We start from the raw sequence: 16,128 nt of genomic DNA, 5'->3' as shown, positions 1-16,128 counted from the left end.
CCAAGTGCAGGACCTGGCGCTTGGCCTTATTGAAGCCCAGACCATGAACATTAATCCAACAATCTTATATATCCAAGTCTCTCTGTAGAGCTTCCCTATCCTCATGCAGATCAACACTCGCACCTAGCTTGGTGTCATCTGCAAACTTACTGATAATATACTCTATGTCCTTATCAAGATCATCCATAAAGGTGTTAAATAGAAATGGTCCCAACACTGAGCCCTGAGAAACACCACTTCTGACTGACCCCAGCTGGATTGGACTCCACTGACCACCACTCTCTGGGCCTGACTGTCCAGCCAGTGCTTGGTCCAATAGATCATTTGCTCATCCAGGCCCTGAGCAGCCAGGTTTTTTTATGAGACTTCTATGGGGAACTGTGTCAAATGCTTTTTTGGAGGTCCAGATAGACAATATCCACAGCCTTTCCCTCATCCAATAGTCAGGTCATCAGGTTATAAAAGGAGGTCAGGTTAACCAGGCAGGACCTGCCTTTCGTAAACCCATGCTGACTGGGCCTGATCCCCTGGTTATCCTCTATATGTCTTCTAATAACACTCAAGATGATCTGCTCCATGACCTTTCCTGGTACTGAGGTCAGACTGACAGGTCTATAGTTTTCCAGATCCTCCTTTTTGCCTTTCTTATTGTGTTATTGAGTGTCATATTGGCTACCCTCCAGTCCATTGGGACCTCCTGTTAGCCAGGACTTCAGGTAAATAATGGAAAGTGGCCTGGTGATCACATCTGCCAGATCTTTCAACACCCTTGGATGTAACCCATCCAGCCCCAAGGACTTGTGTGTGCCTGAGTGGTGTTGTAGGTCTCTGACCACTTCCTCTTTCATTGTGATGACCTCATTCTGCATCCCCTCCCTGTCCTAGCTCATGTGGCTGTATATCTAACAAGCAGCTAGTTCCACTGCTAAAGGCTGAGGCAAAGTAGGTGTTGAACACCTCAGCCTTTTCCTCATCATTTCTTACTAAGATTCCCTTTGCATCCAATGAAGAATGGAGATTTTCCCTAATCCTCCTTTTGCTGTTAATGAACTTATAGAAACATTTTTTATTATCCCTAACAGCTGTAGCTAGTTTGAGCTCTAGCTGTGCTTTGGCTCTCCTAATTTTCACCCTGCATAGGTTCCCTTCATCTTTATAGACTTCATGAGTGTCCTGTTCCCTCTTCCAAAGGTTAGACTCCCTTTTTGTTCTTAAGGTCCAGCCAAAGGTCCCTATTTAGCCAGGCTGGTCTCCTACCCTGCCTCCTGTTTTTTCAGCACACAGGGACAGCCCGCTCCTGTGCCTTTAAGACTTCTTTCTGGAATTATGTCCAGCCTTCCTGGACTCCTTTATCCTTCAAGGCAGCCTCCCAAGGGACTTTGTCAATCAGTCTTCTGAGCAGGTCAAAGCTTGCCCTCTGGAAGTCTAAGCTGGCAGTTTTACTAATCCCTCTCCTTGTTTCTCCAATGATCAAAAACTCAATCATCTCATGATCACTGTGCCCTAGACAGCATCCAACTTTTACTTTCCTACAAGATCTTCCCTGTTCACCAGAAGCAGGTCCAGGAGGGCACCCTCCATGGCCAGCTCACTTACCAGCTGTGTGAGGAAGTTATCTTCCACACATTTCAGGAACCTCTTGGAATGTTCCCTCTCTGATGTGTTGTATTTCCAGCAGATGTCTGGGAGGTTAAAGTCCCCCATAAGAACAACAGCAAGTGCCAGGCTCAGGCATTCGCTGAAGCCAGAGATCTGCACGGCCTCACGTCCGCACGAAAACTCAAGCCTAAGTTCCCACATTCTTTCCCACTGCAGCTTTTGGTCGTGTTGTGACCATGATAGTCTGTCTAGCTAAAAGAAAGCAACCGCTGTTTGCTGCTCCTTGCGTGCTCTCACGCACACCCGCACTAAGCTGCTTGCGCCCACCCGCTCTAGCAGCGCCCGGGCCGCTCTCCGCCCGCGCCGCCGCTGCTCCGAGCAGCTGCCGAGAGGCCGCTTTTAAATTTTGCCGCGGTTCTCAGGCCCGCCCCCGCTACGTCAGCCTTCCGGTTCCTCACAAGATTCCCGCTCAATCTCGGGTCTCTCCCTCGATCTCGGGTCTCCGCGCTCTGCCCTGGCTTCACCCTCTCCAGGAAGCTAGACCCCGTCTCAGAGCTCTCTCAATAATTAAAAGGAACAGCTCTCACCGCTGCCGGTGCTCTCTCCGTTCGCCGCTCCGCGAGGTCTCAGTCTCATTCTGTCATCCCGTTTCCCCATTTTATCCAACAGGAACAAGCAGCAACAAGATACAACGCATCTACAGTTCCAGAGTTTCCCAGACAACTACAAAGAAGAGAAAAACCCCTGTTCAACAACAACAAAAAAATGCGGTGAGTTAAGTGAAATTACTGTTAAGTCCCTTTCCCTCTTGTCCTGTCCTGAGTGCTTGCTAAAATAGCACAAATGGTGAAGAGGATGGGCTTCTCTTCATGTACAGCAGATCTCTAGGGCCCCTTTCTACCAACCAGACACCTACAGCACATAAAAGCTTGATATCAATTGTAGGACAAATGCTTCGTGACTCAGAACATCATGACCCCCGCACAGGACAATCTTACGTGTATGGCAGAGAAACCTAATGTCATGTAACTCAGACTTCTAAATCATGCTGTCAAAATTCAAGACATTTCAAAAACAACCACTGACTCCAAAGACCATTTAGTAGGCACGCCACTCCCCCTTGAGTTCAAGAGCTAAATGTAACTTCAAATGCTAGCAGCTAAGGTTGTTCCAGGATGATAGCTCTGGACCTCATCTTCAATAGGGATGAAATAATTCCTGCTATGAGAGGAAAGGGAAAAGGGTGTCACATAGGAAGAACTGGATTGTTACTGGACAGCCCATTTCCTGAACCGAGGCTTCTGTCAATTCTGCTGGGAGGAGCTATTCTCCAGAGCAGAAGGTTCAAGTTGCTTTGTCTCCCTTCTGATAAAAATCGGCTGCAGCCTGAAGTAGGCAAGGCTGCAGTTGCTTTAGGAGTGTCCTTGTCCTCTTTTGGTTTGTCAGTGAGCATGCTCTTGAGACCAAAGCAAAGCACAGAATTTTGTCCTCAGAAAGTGATCAAAACGGCCTGCAGGGGGTCAGCAGGTGACGGCTGAATAACTGGGGACAAAAGAAAACACTGAAAAACAGTGTCTTTAGAGGAGATCACAGACATCCTTTGATCGTGGATGGGAAGGGCAGTAGGCTTCTTCACCTTGTGGGCCCCAACCAGCCTGTGCTTTTCAGCTTTACTGTGCAATCATTAAGGGTTTGAATAATTTTTTAAGAACTTACATACTTCTGATTTCAGAATCAAGGGCTTTTGAGATCTGTATGAAAAAATGTGTAATTTCTGGTAAACCTAGGAGAGATAGCAAGGTCCCAGCACCTTGCCTACCCTCTCAGCCCCCATCTCTCTTTCCTGACAGCAGCTTTATGCAGACAGTGGCAAACATCACATTTTTGTGTGGCATCCACAAAGACTACTTCAGGAAAACTGTGGGATGTAAGGGCATTGAGAGTGAATTAGCTCGGCTAACTGCCTGGTTGAGTATGATGGAGGAGTTCAGCCTGTGGGCTGTAATATCCCAAGATGGAATCCTGACTTCAGAATTGAGGAGCTCATGAAAACATTCTTGTTCCTTCTATGAGATTGGATCTCCTTCCTTCTGTGTGCATACCAAGGGAGAAGCAGTTTTTCAGACAGTTTCAGGAAGGTGTTTTTCTGTTTTGTCACCTGGATTTCACACACTCCTGTGTCTTTTTCCCCATATCCCAGTTCTCCCTTAATGATTACTGCTCTTGACCTGTGCTTGCTCTGTTCTGGCTTATAGGGAGTTAAGAGGTGGGATCTGTTTGTGGGAGGAGGCAGTGTCCTACAGGCAAAGACTGAGTATGCTGCCACTGCCCAATGCCATTTAGCTGTGTCTCTAGTGGATGCTTTGTTGACATCAGAAATAAAAGGGATGCCTGTGCCCAGCCTGCGTGTAGCACAGCTGTGTGCAGGCCCAGTCAGGCAGCAGGGCTGGGCTTCTGAAGTCTGACCCAGATCAGGTCTTGGAACCTGGAAGGTAGACTCAGGTTAGGGATGAGAGGTGAGGCCACAGTAGTGCCTGGCTGCAGTCTGGTTAGCCATGCTCATAGCTCAGTGTGCCCCACAGCACTGAAAGGTTGGCACCCCAACACCAGTGAGTGCAGGTGGTGGGAACTGATGCTGTTGCATGGAACATAACTTGGTTTCAGTCTGAGTTCTCTGTTTTGAAAATTTGGGAAATTCCTCAGGAATAATTCTACGCTAGCAGAGAGCTGGGTTAGGATGCTAAGTCAAACATTCAGAATTGAGGAGCTCTAGGTGTATTATAGTTAATTGTGACAACTGTTTTGTTGCCTGTGTGCCTATTGTTTTTTTGTGTTTGGCCTTGGCCTCATTTGGCCTGCAAAGTGCTCATGTGGAAGAGGCACACTCAGGGTGAGTAGAGCAGCTGTGCTCTTGGCACCTCCTCTCTGTGAGGCCTTTCACCATGTAGCTTCTATTTATCACAGAATCATAGAATGGTTAAGGTTGGAAGGGACCTTAAAGATCATCAGTTTACGACCTCCCTGCTATGAGCAGGGACACCTCCCACTACACCAGGCTGCACAAAGCCTCATCCAACCTGGCCTTAAACAGCTCTAGGGAGGGGGCTTCCACAGCCTCTCTCGGCAACCTATTCCAGTGCCTTACTACCCTTATGGTGAAGAATTTCTTCCTGATGTCTAACCTAAATCTCCTCTCTTTCAGTTTAAAACCATTACCCCTTGTCTTATCATTGCCCTCTCTGGTGAAAAGCCCCTCCCTAGCTTTCCTGTAGCCCCTTCAGGTACTGGAAGGCCACTATAAGGTCGCCCCAGAGCCTTCTCTTTTCCAGGCTAAACAGCCCCAACTCTCTCAGCCTGTCTTCATAGGAGATGTGCTCCAGCCCTTTGATCATCTTCGTGGCCCTTCTCTGGACCTTCTCCAACAGCTCCATGTCTCTCCTGTGCTGAGGGCTCCAGAGCTTTTACATAGAACTCCAGGTGGTGTCTCACCAGAGCAGAGTAGAGGGACAGAATCTCCTCCATGGCCCTGCTGGCCACACTTCTTTTGATGCAGCTCAGGACATAATTGGCCCTCTGGGCTCCAGTGCAAATCGGTGGTTCATGTTGGGCTTCTCATCTACTGCCACCCCCAGGTCCTTTATCTCAGGGCTCTTCAATCCATTCACTACCCAACCTGTATTTTTGTTTGGGATTGCCCCAACCCAGGTGCAGGACCTAGCACTTGGCCTAGTTGAACTTCATGCAGTTTGCATGAGCCCACTTCTCAAACCTGTCAAGGTCTCTCTGGATGGCATCCCTTCCCTCTAGGGTGTCCACTACTCCACACAGCTTGGTATCATCAGGAAACTTGCTGAAGACACACTCAATCCCACTGTCCATGTCTCTAACAAAGATGTTGAACAGCACTGGTCCCAATACTGGCCCCTGAGGAACTCCACTCATCACTTGCCTCCACTTCGACACTGAACCATTGACCACAACTCTGTGGGTGTGGACATCCAGACAATTACTTCTCCACAGGGGTCCATCTGTCAAATCCATGTCTTGTCAGTTTATAGACCAGGATGTCATGTTTAATTTTGTAATATTTTTTTGCATGAGTGTTCATAGGACTTTGCTATACAAAGACATGGAGCTGTATCTAGACTTCAGTGTATCATTTATTCATGTGGGTACAGTACACAGAACTAAAGATGTCCTTGTAAAAGCTTTGTAAAATTTCATTATTTCCTATTCTTATTAGGTTTTCTCTATATTGTCAGTCATATTCTTTTAAAACTACATCATACACTAGTCTTTTTCCTGTTTTTAGCACCCTCCTTGGTCTGTGGGTGACGCAACGGAATTGGAGGAACTTCAAAGCAAAAAGAAATGCAGGAAAACTTACTTGAACAGAAAATGAACTTGTAGTGTCTGTACATTTAATCCACATCTCAGCTTCTTACCAGTCTAAATAACCTTTTAGTGATTGTAGTGTCTGAGAAATGGACACTTATCCCTTCTTCTCCACCTTTTGACACAAAAGGGATCATTTTTGACTAGAGCTGGAGGGACTGTGCCAGAAAAGGGCAGTGTTGGGCAGGGCTTCCACCTGGGCAGATGATTTTCCCAGTGGTCTGCCCATGGGTTTGCACATAGGAGACAGCTTTTCTGAGGGACAAGAATTGATGTGATAAAGGCAGGGCTGCTCAGAAGTGCCTGAACAGTAAAGCACACCTTGCTGCAGGTCATGTTATGGTCATCACCAAAAGGTCCACCCCAGTTCCATCCTGCCCCACTCACAGAGTGGTGTTGTGTGCAGGAACAGGAGTTACACCTCCGGACCTGACTCCCGGCTTCCAACATGGACTTGCTTGTGGCTTTGGAAGGTAGCTGCAGGTGAAATGTATGAATGTGTGTGTAGAAGGGGTGGCAGACTCTCTGGGAGCATCGACTGGGGATCCTCAGAGGGGTCCTGAGCTCTGGCGATGCCTTTATAGGCAGTAGCTGGTAGCTCTGGTTTACTTCTCAGTGTAGTCAAAGAGCAGACTGAGCCCTTGGTTTCTGTCTCCCATTCACAGCCAAGATCCCTCCCCTCCCCTTGCTGCTCACTGTGGAGAGATGCGAGGAGGAAAGGATGCTGTTAAGCTGCACTTTGCTCCAGTACTTGGCACATCCTTTGCAGTATCGGCTGTTATCTGAGCAGGGATGCTGCCTGCCTCCTAACAGATGCAGCAATTCCCTATTGCTCCCCTTGAAAGGAGCTGGAATCATAACCTAGAGAGTGAGTGAGTGATGCGGCTGCTGCACAGAGAGTGACTGAGAGGAAGAAAACTGGAGAGACTGGAATATGTGCCTGCCTCAGCAGCACTGCAGTGGTAAAGCCACTGCCTGACTACATGCAGGTTACAGTTCTCCATGTATTGCTACAGGGAACCCAAAAGTCGGGATGAAATGCATCAACCTCCTTTTCTACTGCTTCTCTGTTATCATCATGCATTAATTGCTGAGAGTTATTTTGCTTCCTGTGGCTGACTGCCTACATTTCTTCTCGTACTGCAGGAAAGACAGTGAGGAGAGAGCACAGCACCAGCCGGGTGTCCTGTCCCACCAAGGAGGATTCTGCATGATGTGCCAACACAGTCAGGGGCTGCTGCAATGGTGCACAGAACCTCTGGAACAGCTGGATTTTGGATTATTAATGCTTTATAAAGGTGTCTCAGACTCCATCTAGCAATTAGCTGGAGACATCAGCTGCCCTTTGGGGCTTGCTGACTGCTTTCTATTTTCCTCTCATTACTGGTTTCACACTCATCTGGGTCGACAGCATTTGAGCTAGAGGAAGGGACTTTCCTGACCAGGAATTGGAGGGTGCTGTGTGGAAGGTGCAAGTGAGAGCTCGAGGGAACTGCAGTCTGACCGGCCATGGCTCAAGCAGCTAAGCAGCTGAAGAAAATCAAAGATATTGAGGCTCAGGCTCTGCAGGAGCAGAAGGAGAAGGAAGAATCCAATCGCAAGCGCAGGAACCGCTCTCGGGACAGAAAGAAAAAGGTCAGTGGCACTGGGGCAAGCAGCCCCATATCCAGATACCTGTGCTCGTGGCAGTGAGTGCTGTTTGTGTTTTGGGGCATGGGACAGGGGGTAGGGATGGGGTAGAGATGACAGAGGGGCAGTCTGGTCCCTGTACAAATCTACGTGCAGTCAGCACAACAAATAGTCTGCCAAACAGGACAACTTTGGGGGCCAGGAACCTGCTGTTTGCCCTGCCAGCTTAGGGAGAGGGGATATTAAAAAAGCCTGGTGAAGGGAGAAAGGAAGTGAGGGGTTTGTCAAGGCAGCTAAAGAGACTCACTCAGCCCAGTAACAGATTTGATAAAATTGCTAGCTTCTAGCTCCATACAGTTTCCCAGAGTTGCTCTGTGTCTGCAGAGCAGAGGGGCAAGAGACCCCCACTCCATTGTCTAGTGAATGTGCAGTTTTGATGTCTTCTCCATGCCCTGCTTGATCTCTGCCAGAACACTGAAACCAGAGTACAGTGGGAGAAAGCAGTTTTGTGTAGGGGACTGTTAGTTCTGCTGCTTAGAGCAGACAGTATTTGTGAGTGGGACGCAGGTCAGCCCTAGCAGCAAAGGCATCTTACTTGCTGGCAGCAGGTGAGAGGAGGGTCAAGAGCTTGCTGCCTGGTGTCCTTCCCTCTGCTGACACTGGCACGCAGGAGCCCTGAGTCTGCCTGCTGTTCCAAGCCGTAGCTCCTCTCTGGAAAATCACTACCAGTTTTTTCTTGCTGCCAGCTTCCTGCAGGAGCAGGCATGTTGCTAAGATAGCTTTGCTGCCCCTTGAAGACCTCTTGAACTGAATGGTCTTGCCCCAGCAGGGTCTGAGGGTATATGTGCCATGCACCAATGTAGAAAGGCAGTGAGGAGAGAGGTGAAACCAAGGGTAATCAAGGATATATGCAAGAGCAGGTTGCAATATGGGGATGTCTGAGGTGGGCTTCTCCTCTGCCTTTAGCAAAAGGCTTGGAGACCTCCATGTACCCCTTCTAAGCAAGAGCCTCACAGCAGAGCTCTACTGCTTGGAGCACCTCATTAGCTGTGCCCTTAAGAGTCCTGAAAGAGGAGTCTTGATGAGATGCTAGGAACAGGCACTGCTAACCAGCCCTCAGACTTTTTTTGTTCCTGCCACACTGCTGGGATGCAGCTAGGTCAGCCTGTCCACCCTAGTTCTGGACACTGGAATTCCTAGAATTCATACCTGGTTCTTGTGCAGGCTCACTCCATGAGTCTTTGAGAAAATCATCCTCTTCCTTTCTGGCACCCCCTCCCAGGAGCACAGTATACGTGTGTCTTGGTGATGGTTGAGAGATCCAAAGATACCTCCAAAGTGTCTGGACTTCCTCATGTGGAAGGTACTAGAGTGGGCACCTTCTCCCCAGCTCCTTGTGAGAGACCTGAGTCACACTGGCTGCCAAGAGACACTCAGGGAAGTGAGTGAGCTGGAGAAGCACCACTGAGCACTCCCAGAGGGGCCTGATGCCTGGAATGGGATCCACCTTAAACAAGCCTTTTGTAGGACATTCTTTGTGATTCTCACAACATGGGGAGCACTCAGCAAGGTCTCCTTGCAGAACTCAGCAGGGCCCTGGCACGCCGAGGAGGAGCTGATCTCTGCTGTCCCTTCCTGCAAGGTGACTTCAGGCAGCACCCGGGCAGGGGAGGCCGGCCTACCGCAGCTGGGTGCCCGGGCCCCTCTTCACCCTCCTGCTCCTCTGCGGGCCAAAGCTGGCTGTCAGGACGTTTGTTTGCTCTTAATGCCAGGCCATCTGTGCAGGGCGGCCCGGGAGGGCTCTGTGCCGGCAGAGAGCAGCAGGAGGCCGGGTGTGGGTGCCCGTCACGAGTCCTGTCAGCAGCCCGGCCGTGCCGGCGCGCGCCGTTCCCGCCCTGCGCGCCGCGAGGCGAGGGGGTCACCTGCGGCCCCGGAGCTGAGCGGGACGAGGCCCGTGCGAGCGGGCGTGTCTCGGGGCATGAGAGCTTGGTAGGCTTCAGCACTTCCAGACGTGTTTGTGTGGCCGGGTGTGCCCCGGGAGCTGCGCGGTTTCATCCTGCGGGAACCTTCTGTCCTGTGATGCTTGGAGGCACTGAGTTCTGTTGTTTAATTCTGTGTTGCCCAAAACCCTTCTCCTTGGACCATTATTATATTTGTTGCTTTTTAGCTTTCATGCCAATTTCTTGGATTTTGTATTAAGTGCATGTAATGAGAACCGGATCGACCTTGTCCTGCCCATTTTGTGCTGTGTCTCTCATTTGTCTCTCAGCATAAGGACAGTTCAGGTGTATAACCTTGTCACTTCTTCAGTGTTCTCTGCTCCCAAACTTTGTAACTCAGATGATGAGAACTTATGTTTCATTTGACAGGAGCTGCATCAAGGATTTGGGGAATGGTAACTGGTTACTCACCTGCTCCTCATGCAGCATAGCCACACTTGTGTTTTGGGCTGAGCTGTGCTTTAAACAGCCAGACAGGTCCTGAAGAGTGCTCCTGCTCCGTGGGCACTGCAGCATGGCTGGAGGTTGCCTCAGCCTGAAGAGGACCCCAGGGAGGAAAGCTTTCAATAGTCCAGTCCATTCCCATGTTTAGTGCAGGTGCTGAATTGTGAGGAATTACGAGCTCTAGCAGAATGTGTTGGTGGCTTTTCAGGGTGCCCTTCTGACAGGCAGGTGTGACAGAGCAGCCTGTGAGCAAAGGAGGGTGTGAAGTGAATAATAGAAGTTCACTGTCATTAGAGAATTTGCCAGGCATTATCTGGGTTGGCTTCTTGCTATTCCTGCATAGTACCCTAGCTTCAAATCTCTGTGCATTTTGCTTAGACGGCAAACAGTCGGTTGACAGAGGACCAGAGTCACTTAGTTACAGCTGCTGGACTGCATGTGGAGTCTATACTGTGGCCAGCTGGACTGGGAGCCAAGAGGTGTCAGGTGGTAGCACTATCTGGGCTTTGGACACAGCTTTCTGTCTGTTTTTTGTGGCTCTGGGAGGTAGTGATGGTCAAGAATGCATCCTTCCTTTCACTGCAGGTGTGTTTTGGTCAGGCTACCTTGGGAGGCAGAAAGCCCTCACTTGGATATCATGCAGAACACTTCAAAGATACAGTCCTGCCTTCTGCAAGATTAGTAGGGAGCAGCACAACACATTGTGAGAATGTGATGTTTTGACACTATTTGTGAGGAAGGTCTGTAAACTTGTTATGTGAACACATGGCTACCAAGGGGTTTTTTTAATTTGTACGTGGCTTCTTGTTGTGGTTATGTATTAAAGGTAGAAGATTGACCAAATCCCTTTCCAGGAATTCTGTAAGCATTAGTAGACCTGATCAAATGAGTTGTCAGAAAGGGCCCAAAATGCTTAGCCCCCAAACGGGGCCCAGAGTGCTTGGCTCACCCTTTGTTTCAGACATGTATCTACAGGCGTCTTGAAGCTGAATCAAGTGCCCTCAAGATTGCCAGTGCCTGCAGTGCCTTGCAGTCTGGCAAGCTTTGACTAGGATTAATAAATTTAAAAAAAACCTACAAAACTTTAATGAAAATAATTCTTCCTATTTAAGTATACTTATTCTGGTACCAAATTCAACCAAATATGCAGTCAAGCATGAAGAGGGGCAGAGACCTTCATCCGAGAAGTACAACGAGGCAGACACCAGCCGTTAGTTGGCAAGTGGGGAAGTGCTCCTTTGGAGCAGGAAGCTGGAACCTTTAAAACATCTATGACAAGAGTGCCATGCAGCAACTATGACCAATAGCACTTCAGTAACAGCAGCACTGCTAATAGTGTCCAAAGAACTCAAGTGCACATGTGAGAGCATGTGCAGTCTGTGTGCAGCATAACTGTGGCTACTGGATTAAATAACTATCTAACCAAATGCTCAGAAGGAAATTCCTGTAGTTGCTGTAAGTGTTTAAATGATAAATTATTAGTGTGAAAGGTGTGATACAGTACAGTCCTCTCAGTACACTCAGGGTAAGTTTTGCTTGGGCATCTAAATAATAAAGGACAAGGCTGCCTGAATTTACTACTTCTTTTTCTTCATTTTTCTGGGTGGATAATGAAGAGCAAACTTTCCATTCCTGCCTAGTTTCTTTGTCTTGCAAGTATCTAAGGTAAGACAGTCTCTTGTTACGGATTTGTAGAGCATTTCACACAATGCAGTCTTGAATGGTAAAAGAAAATTTTTTGTCATAAAAAGCTTTCTGCATAAAACTCCTTGCCTTTTCTAGTTGTTTATTTTCTGGAAACAGCTCACAGACTGGTTTGAGGGTTCATGACTCTCTGTGGTATAGGCTGGCACCCATACTTGGTGCAGTGTTTCTTCTGCAGGCTGCAGCAGGAAATATTTTAGTTACTTCATTGTTACACGCTGAAATAAATCCCAGCAGGAGAGGCTGGGAGGGTGCTCCAGAGAAGGGAGGGATTCGGTTTGTGAGAGAGGGTTTGAAATAAGTGGGAAAGAAAGAGAGAGGTGTTTTTGGCAGGAGCTGTGACAGAGAAAGCTCTTCCGTCAGCTAGAATGAAACGGTGGGAAAGGGCAAAGGGAGCACAGAGGATTGAATGACCCCCTTGCGTTCTCAAGCACAAATAAGGAATAAATGTGAACATAATCAATTGCTATCAACTGTCAGAAGAAACTCCAAGCTGAGGTGTGTGAGGTGAGTTGGGAGAGGGGCTAGATCCTGGATGGGCAGGTCTCTGAGAAGATTGAGGCAACGTGGAGGATGTTAATGAGAAGGCTTCTGCAGGAAAGAAATATTGCATGCTTAGGAAGCTAGGGAAATCTGGGAAGTAGAACAAGTCAAGTAGTATTTGGAACAGCCACAAGCTCAATCAGACAGAGGAGCAATTACAGATGATTCCTAACTAGGACAATCGAACAGTCACACAGGGTGACCACGCTTGTGCTTGTTGTGTGACAAGCAGAAGAGCTCACTCACCTGCTGTTCACAGATGAGCTGGATCAGGGTGGAACTTCAATCCAAGCTTAGGATCCCTGAGATGGAAAATTCAGACACCTCTGTCAGAATGATGCAATAAGCACATGAGGAACTGGGGTGAGAAATTGCTGCTGGAGTGCTGCCAAGGAGAAGCCACTGGGGCTATTCTCTCTGTTTGCCTGCCATCCTCTACAAGGGCTGTCACTAAGCAGAAGCCTTCGGCTTGCACTGGGTTTAGAGGGGCTGCAGAGAGTGATGGACAGAGGAGGGAAAAGGATTTCAGCAGATCTGGGCTGCAGATGGCTCAGAACATTCCTAGGGTAACTGGATTTCTGGGCACCATTGTGCACTCTTCCCGTGGATGCCTGGCCTGGTACAATTGCTGGACTGGGCTAGCTGGATTCTTTCATTCAGTGGCAGCAGGTCCTGCCAAAGATGTGACGTGGCTGTCAGCTGCCCAGGGCTTCACTGGCTTCTGGGAGCCATGTGGTATCCAACCTGCAAGCTGGAGCTCATCAGCAAAAGGACCACACCACCTTCAGAATCTCAGAGCACAAAGTTGCTTTGTCTCCTTTCTTTGCCTGCTCCCAGACCAGCAGCTCCAGCTGCAACTTCTGTTGTCTTCCACTGCAAGTTTTGTTGAAGCCTTAACTCCTCCTGCCTCTCTTTGCAATGACTATAGAGGCACCTTCCCCGAGAAGTTAACCAGCTTGTGGTGTGGCACAGCACTGAAGAAGATACCTTTAGGACCATGTGAGATCAGCAGTATGTGAGGCTGTGAGGATACCGAATGCTCCAGCCAGGCTCCAGCTATTGGTAGTTTTTTGCAGCCAGGATTGGGTGTCTCGACTGATACTCTCTGTCTGAGGCACCTTTTCTGCAAAGGAATTGCTATCTCCTGCCTGGAACATGATGCTACCATGCAGTGGCAAGGAGAAGGAGCATGGGTTATGAGGACAGCCAACCTTTGAGACTCAAGGAAACCCTAGCTTTTACCACTCTGAATGTAATGAGTGGGTCAGTGTAGACAAAGAATTAAACTGTGTGACCAGGAGTGGGCTCAGTTGTTAGCTATCCAGCTATTAAGTAGGCTTTCAAAAGGGTTTTGCAAATGACAGGGCCATCTTAATTCTCTCTGTGGGTTGTGAGTGTGCTGGGTTAAAGCAGCCGTACAGCATCAAATCTGTTCTGCTGTAAATGTACAGTGTGTAAAGTTGAGAAGGTGTTTTGTATACCCAGCTGCTGGCAAACTGGGGCAAAGCATGAGCTCCTGAGGGATGGAGCAATTGTGGAGGATTTGCACCCCACCTCTGCCCAGTATCCCAATGTGGAACTGTCCTGTGTGACTAAAAGGTAACTGTGACCCTCCAAGCTCTGTCAAGGTTGTAGGGGAAGCAAGTTCCGTCAGGATTTTGAGAGGATTACGTCAGCTGGCTGCACTGTCAGGAGATTCAGACCTCTGATTCATAGAAGCTTAATAAATATTTATCTCTTGCTTTAGGCTGGGTTGGGAAGCACAGGGGCTGTGTGTGACGATGACTTCCTCTGATGCTGTTTATCTGACCTGCCACTGGAGTCCTGTACAATTGGAAATGCTGTCAGGATTTAGAAAAAGCATCAGTGCTACAGTGCCTTGTACTGCTCTGCTGTCTGAGGCCTACAGAGGGGCATTTTTCTCACAACCCATGAAGGTCCATCTCTCTGTGTGTCTCTCTGGTATGGAGTCAGCAGGAAGAAGAGACTGTTTTAAACTTACTTTTGACTAAGCTCTGTCCAGTTTCACTCACCGGTGCTCACAATCACCCTCTAGCATTTTTCTATTAGGTTGCAGTGCAACAAGCATTGGTTATAACGGGAGCATCTGTGCTTCCAGTATTTGCACTTTGTTTCCAGTGTAAAGTTGGTTTGGGATTCTCACAACATGGGGAGCACTGAGCAAGGTCTCCTTGCAGAAATCAACAGGGCTCTGGCATGCCGAGGAGGAGCTGATCTCTGCTGTCCCTTCCTGAAAGGTGACATGCAGTGTTTGCATTAAGGGGGAGGGTTGGCAGCGGACGGTTCACAGCGTATTTGTGTGCAGGAAGGAAAATGGCAATGCAGAAATTATACTGATCTCAATGTTCCTTCACAGTGGGGAGTTTCCGGCTGAATGTGGTTTGTAGCAATGAGCACAGACCAAGAGCTCTCTCAAATGGCCCAATTAGAAAAATCAGACCATTTGTATGGTGGCAGTTCCTCTCTGGTGTTTATCTTTTTCTTCTTTCACTATCTGCCTTTCCCTCTGCAGGATTTGGTGCCAAGACAGCCTGGCCTCTCAGATAATGTGAGCTAATATATAATGAACTGTGTTTGACTTGGGAAGTCCAGTAAATAGTTGTTCACAAATAGTGAAGTCAGTTGTAAGTGAAGAACAGCTTGTGCAGTACTTGGCTAGCAGGGCCTCTCGGAGCCTGTGCCTGTGTCCTTTCCTGACGTTTCCTGACATCCTGTCCTTTCCTCACATCCTTTCCTGACATTTCCAGGCAGGAGGGAAATGCAGCACTGTGATGGGAGGGGAAGCAGACCACAAGCATCTGGATGTGAGGGATGTCAGGTCAGAGCAGCCCCTGCTGCTGCAGGGACTTGCTGCTGGGGGAAGCTGGTGCCGTTCTGCACTGCTGCTCTGTGGGCTTCTGAATTATTCAGGTAGTAATAGCATCTCTCTGTGCTTGGTGAGCCCACCAGTTATCAAAGTACTGGAGTGAGGTGAGCAACATTTGAAACCTTGTGGTGTTCAGAAATCTGTTTTGGGGGCAAGTTCTTTCAAACTGTGTCCTGTGCTTAGCTCCTGGTCCCTTGGCCAAGGTGTCTGCCCCAGCAGGATACTTGCTACCTGCAGGGAGTCACCCCTGTCTAGAGCCTTCAGGGCACAGAGCCCTTTCTGGAACCCCTGTTCTTTCTTGGCCTGCAGGGCTCAGTTTATTCTCAGTAGGAAACCGCCTGTAGTTTGTTGAAGCTGAGGTACAGCAAGCTAGATCGGAGCTCAAAGGAAAGCAGCTTTACAGAGTGCTAAAATTAGAAGTTTAGTCTGAATTATGCTAATTTGTTTTAATTGTCTAAGTATGTCAAGGTTCTTCAGAAATATACCCTCTCTGTGCTGGTCTGAAAAGGTGCAGCATCACTGGGGGTGTGATGGAAGGATGGGTCAAGGATTGCAGAGATTTCTGGGTTCTTTGCCCTACTTGTATCTCTCTAGTAGTCCTCACCTCCAGCTGTCAAAATGCCATGAGGGTAGATTCTGAAAATTTTAGCCCTGGATCAGAGAGACCAGCCTTGTTAAAATCTTGGATGAGTAGAGGGCAGATTCCTGGGTGCGAGGAAGTTGCTGACAACTCTATATGGGAACTGCTCAATATGGCAGAACCATCTGAAAATTCACATTTCTTTTCACAGCTGAACTGTGTCATGTTTCGAGCCACAACACTGCAAACAGCAGCAAAATTGAAGCTCCTTTCCTATTTGCAAACCAGATTTTGCTGACTGGGTGAAACATTAAGCCAGATCCATACATTTCCATATAGGGGCTGCA

General features: G+C 48.4%; 1 protein-coding gene across 12 annotated transcripts in view; it reads left to right on the top strand.

Annotated features, from left to right (window-relative positions):
- The first annotated feature begins 6,603 nt into the window (after nt 1-6,603).
- Nucleotides 6,604-16,128, top strand: part of ANK1 (ankyrin 1) — a 56,482-nt gene continuing 46,957 nt past the window's right edge. For 8 of the 12 annotated variants that reach the window (XM_051640969.1, XM_051640960.1, XM_051640957.1 and 5 more), the window contains exon 1: nt 6,609-7,629. In XM_051640969.1, coding sequence (XP_051496929.1) covers nt 7,504-7,629 — 126 coding nt within the window. In that variant the 5' untranslated portion in view covers nt 6,609-7,503. Of the gene's footprint in view, nt 7,630-16,128 lie in introns of all 12 variants that reach the window. The other 4 variants (XM_051640962.1, XM_051640961.1, XM_051640971.1 and 1 more) reach the window with 3 other exon arrangements.

Source organism: Apus apus, chromosome 26, assembly GCF_020740795.1.
Source record: "Apus apus isolate bApuApu2 chromosome 26, bApuApu2.pri.cur, whole genome shotgun sequence".
In the NCBI taxonomy this organism is placed as follows: domain Eukaryota; kingdom Metazoa; phylum Chordata; class Aves; order Apodiformes; family Apodidae; genus Apus; species Apus apus.
This window is presented reverse-complemented; position numbering and strand designations above follow the sequence as displayed.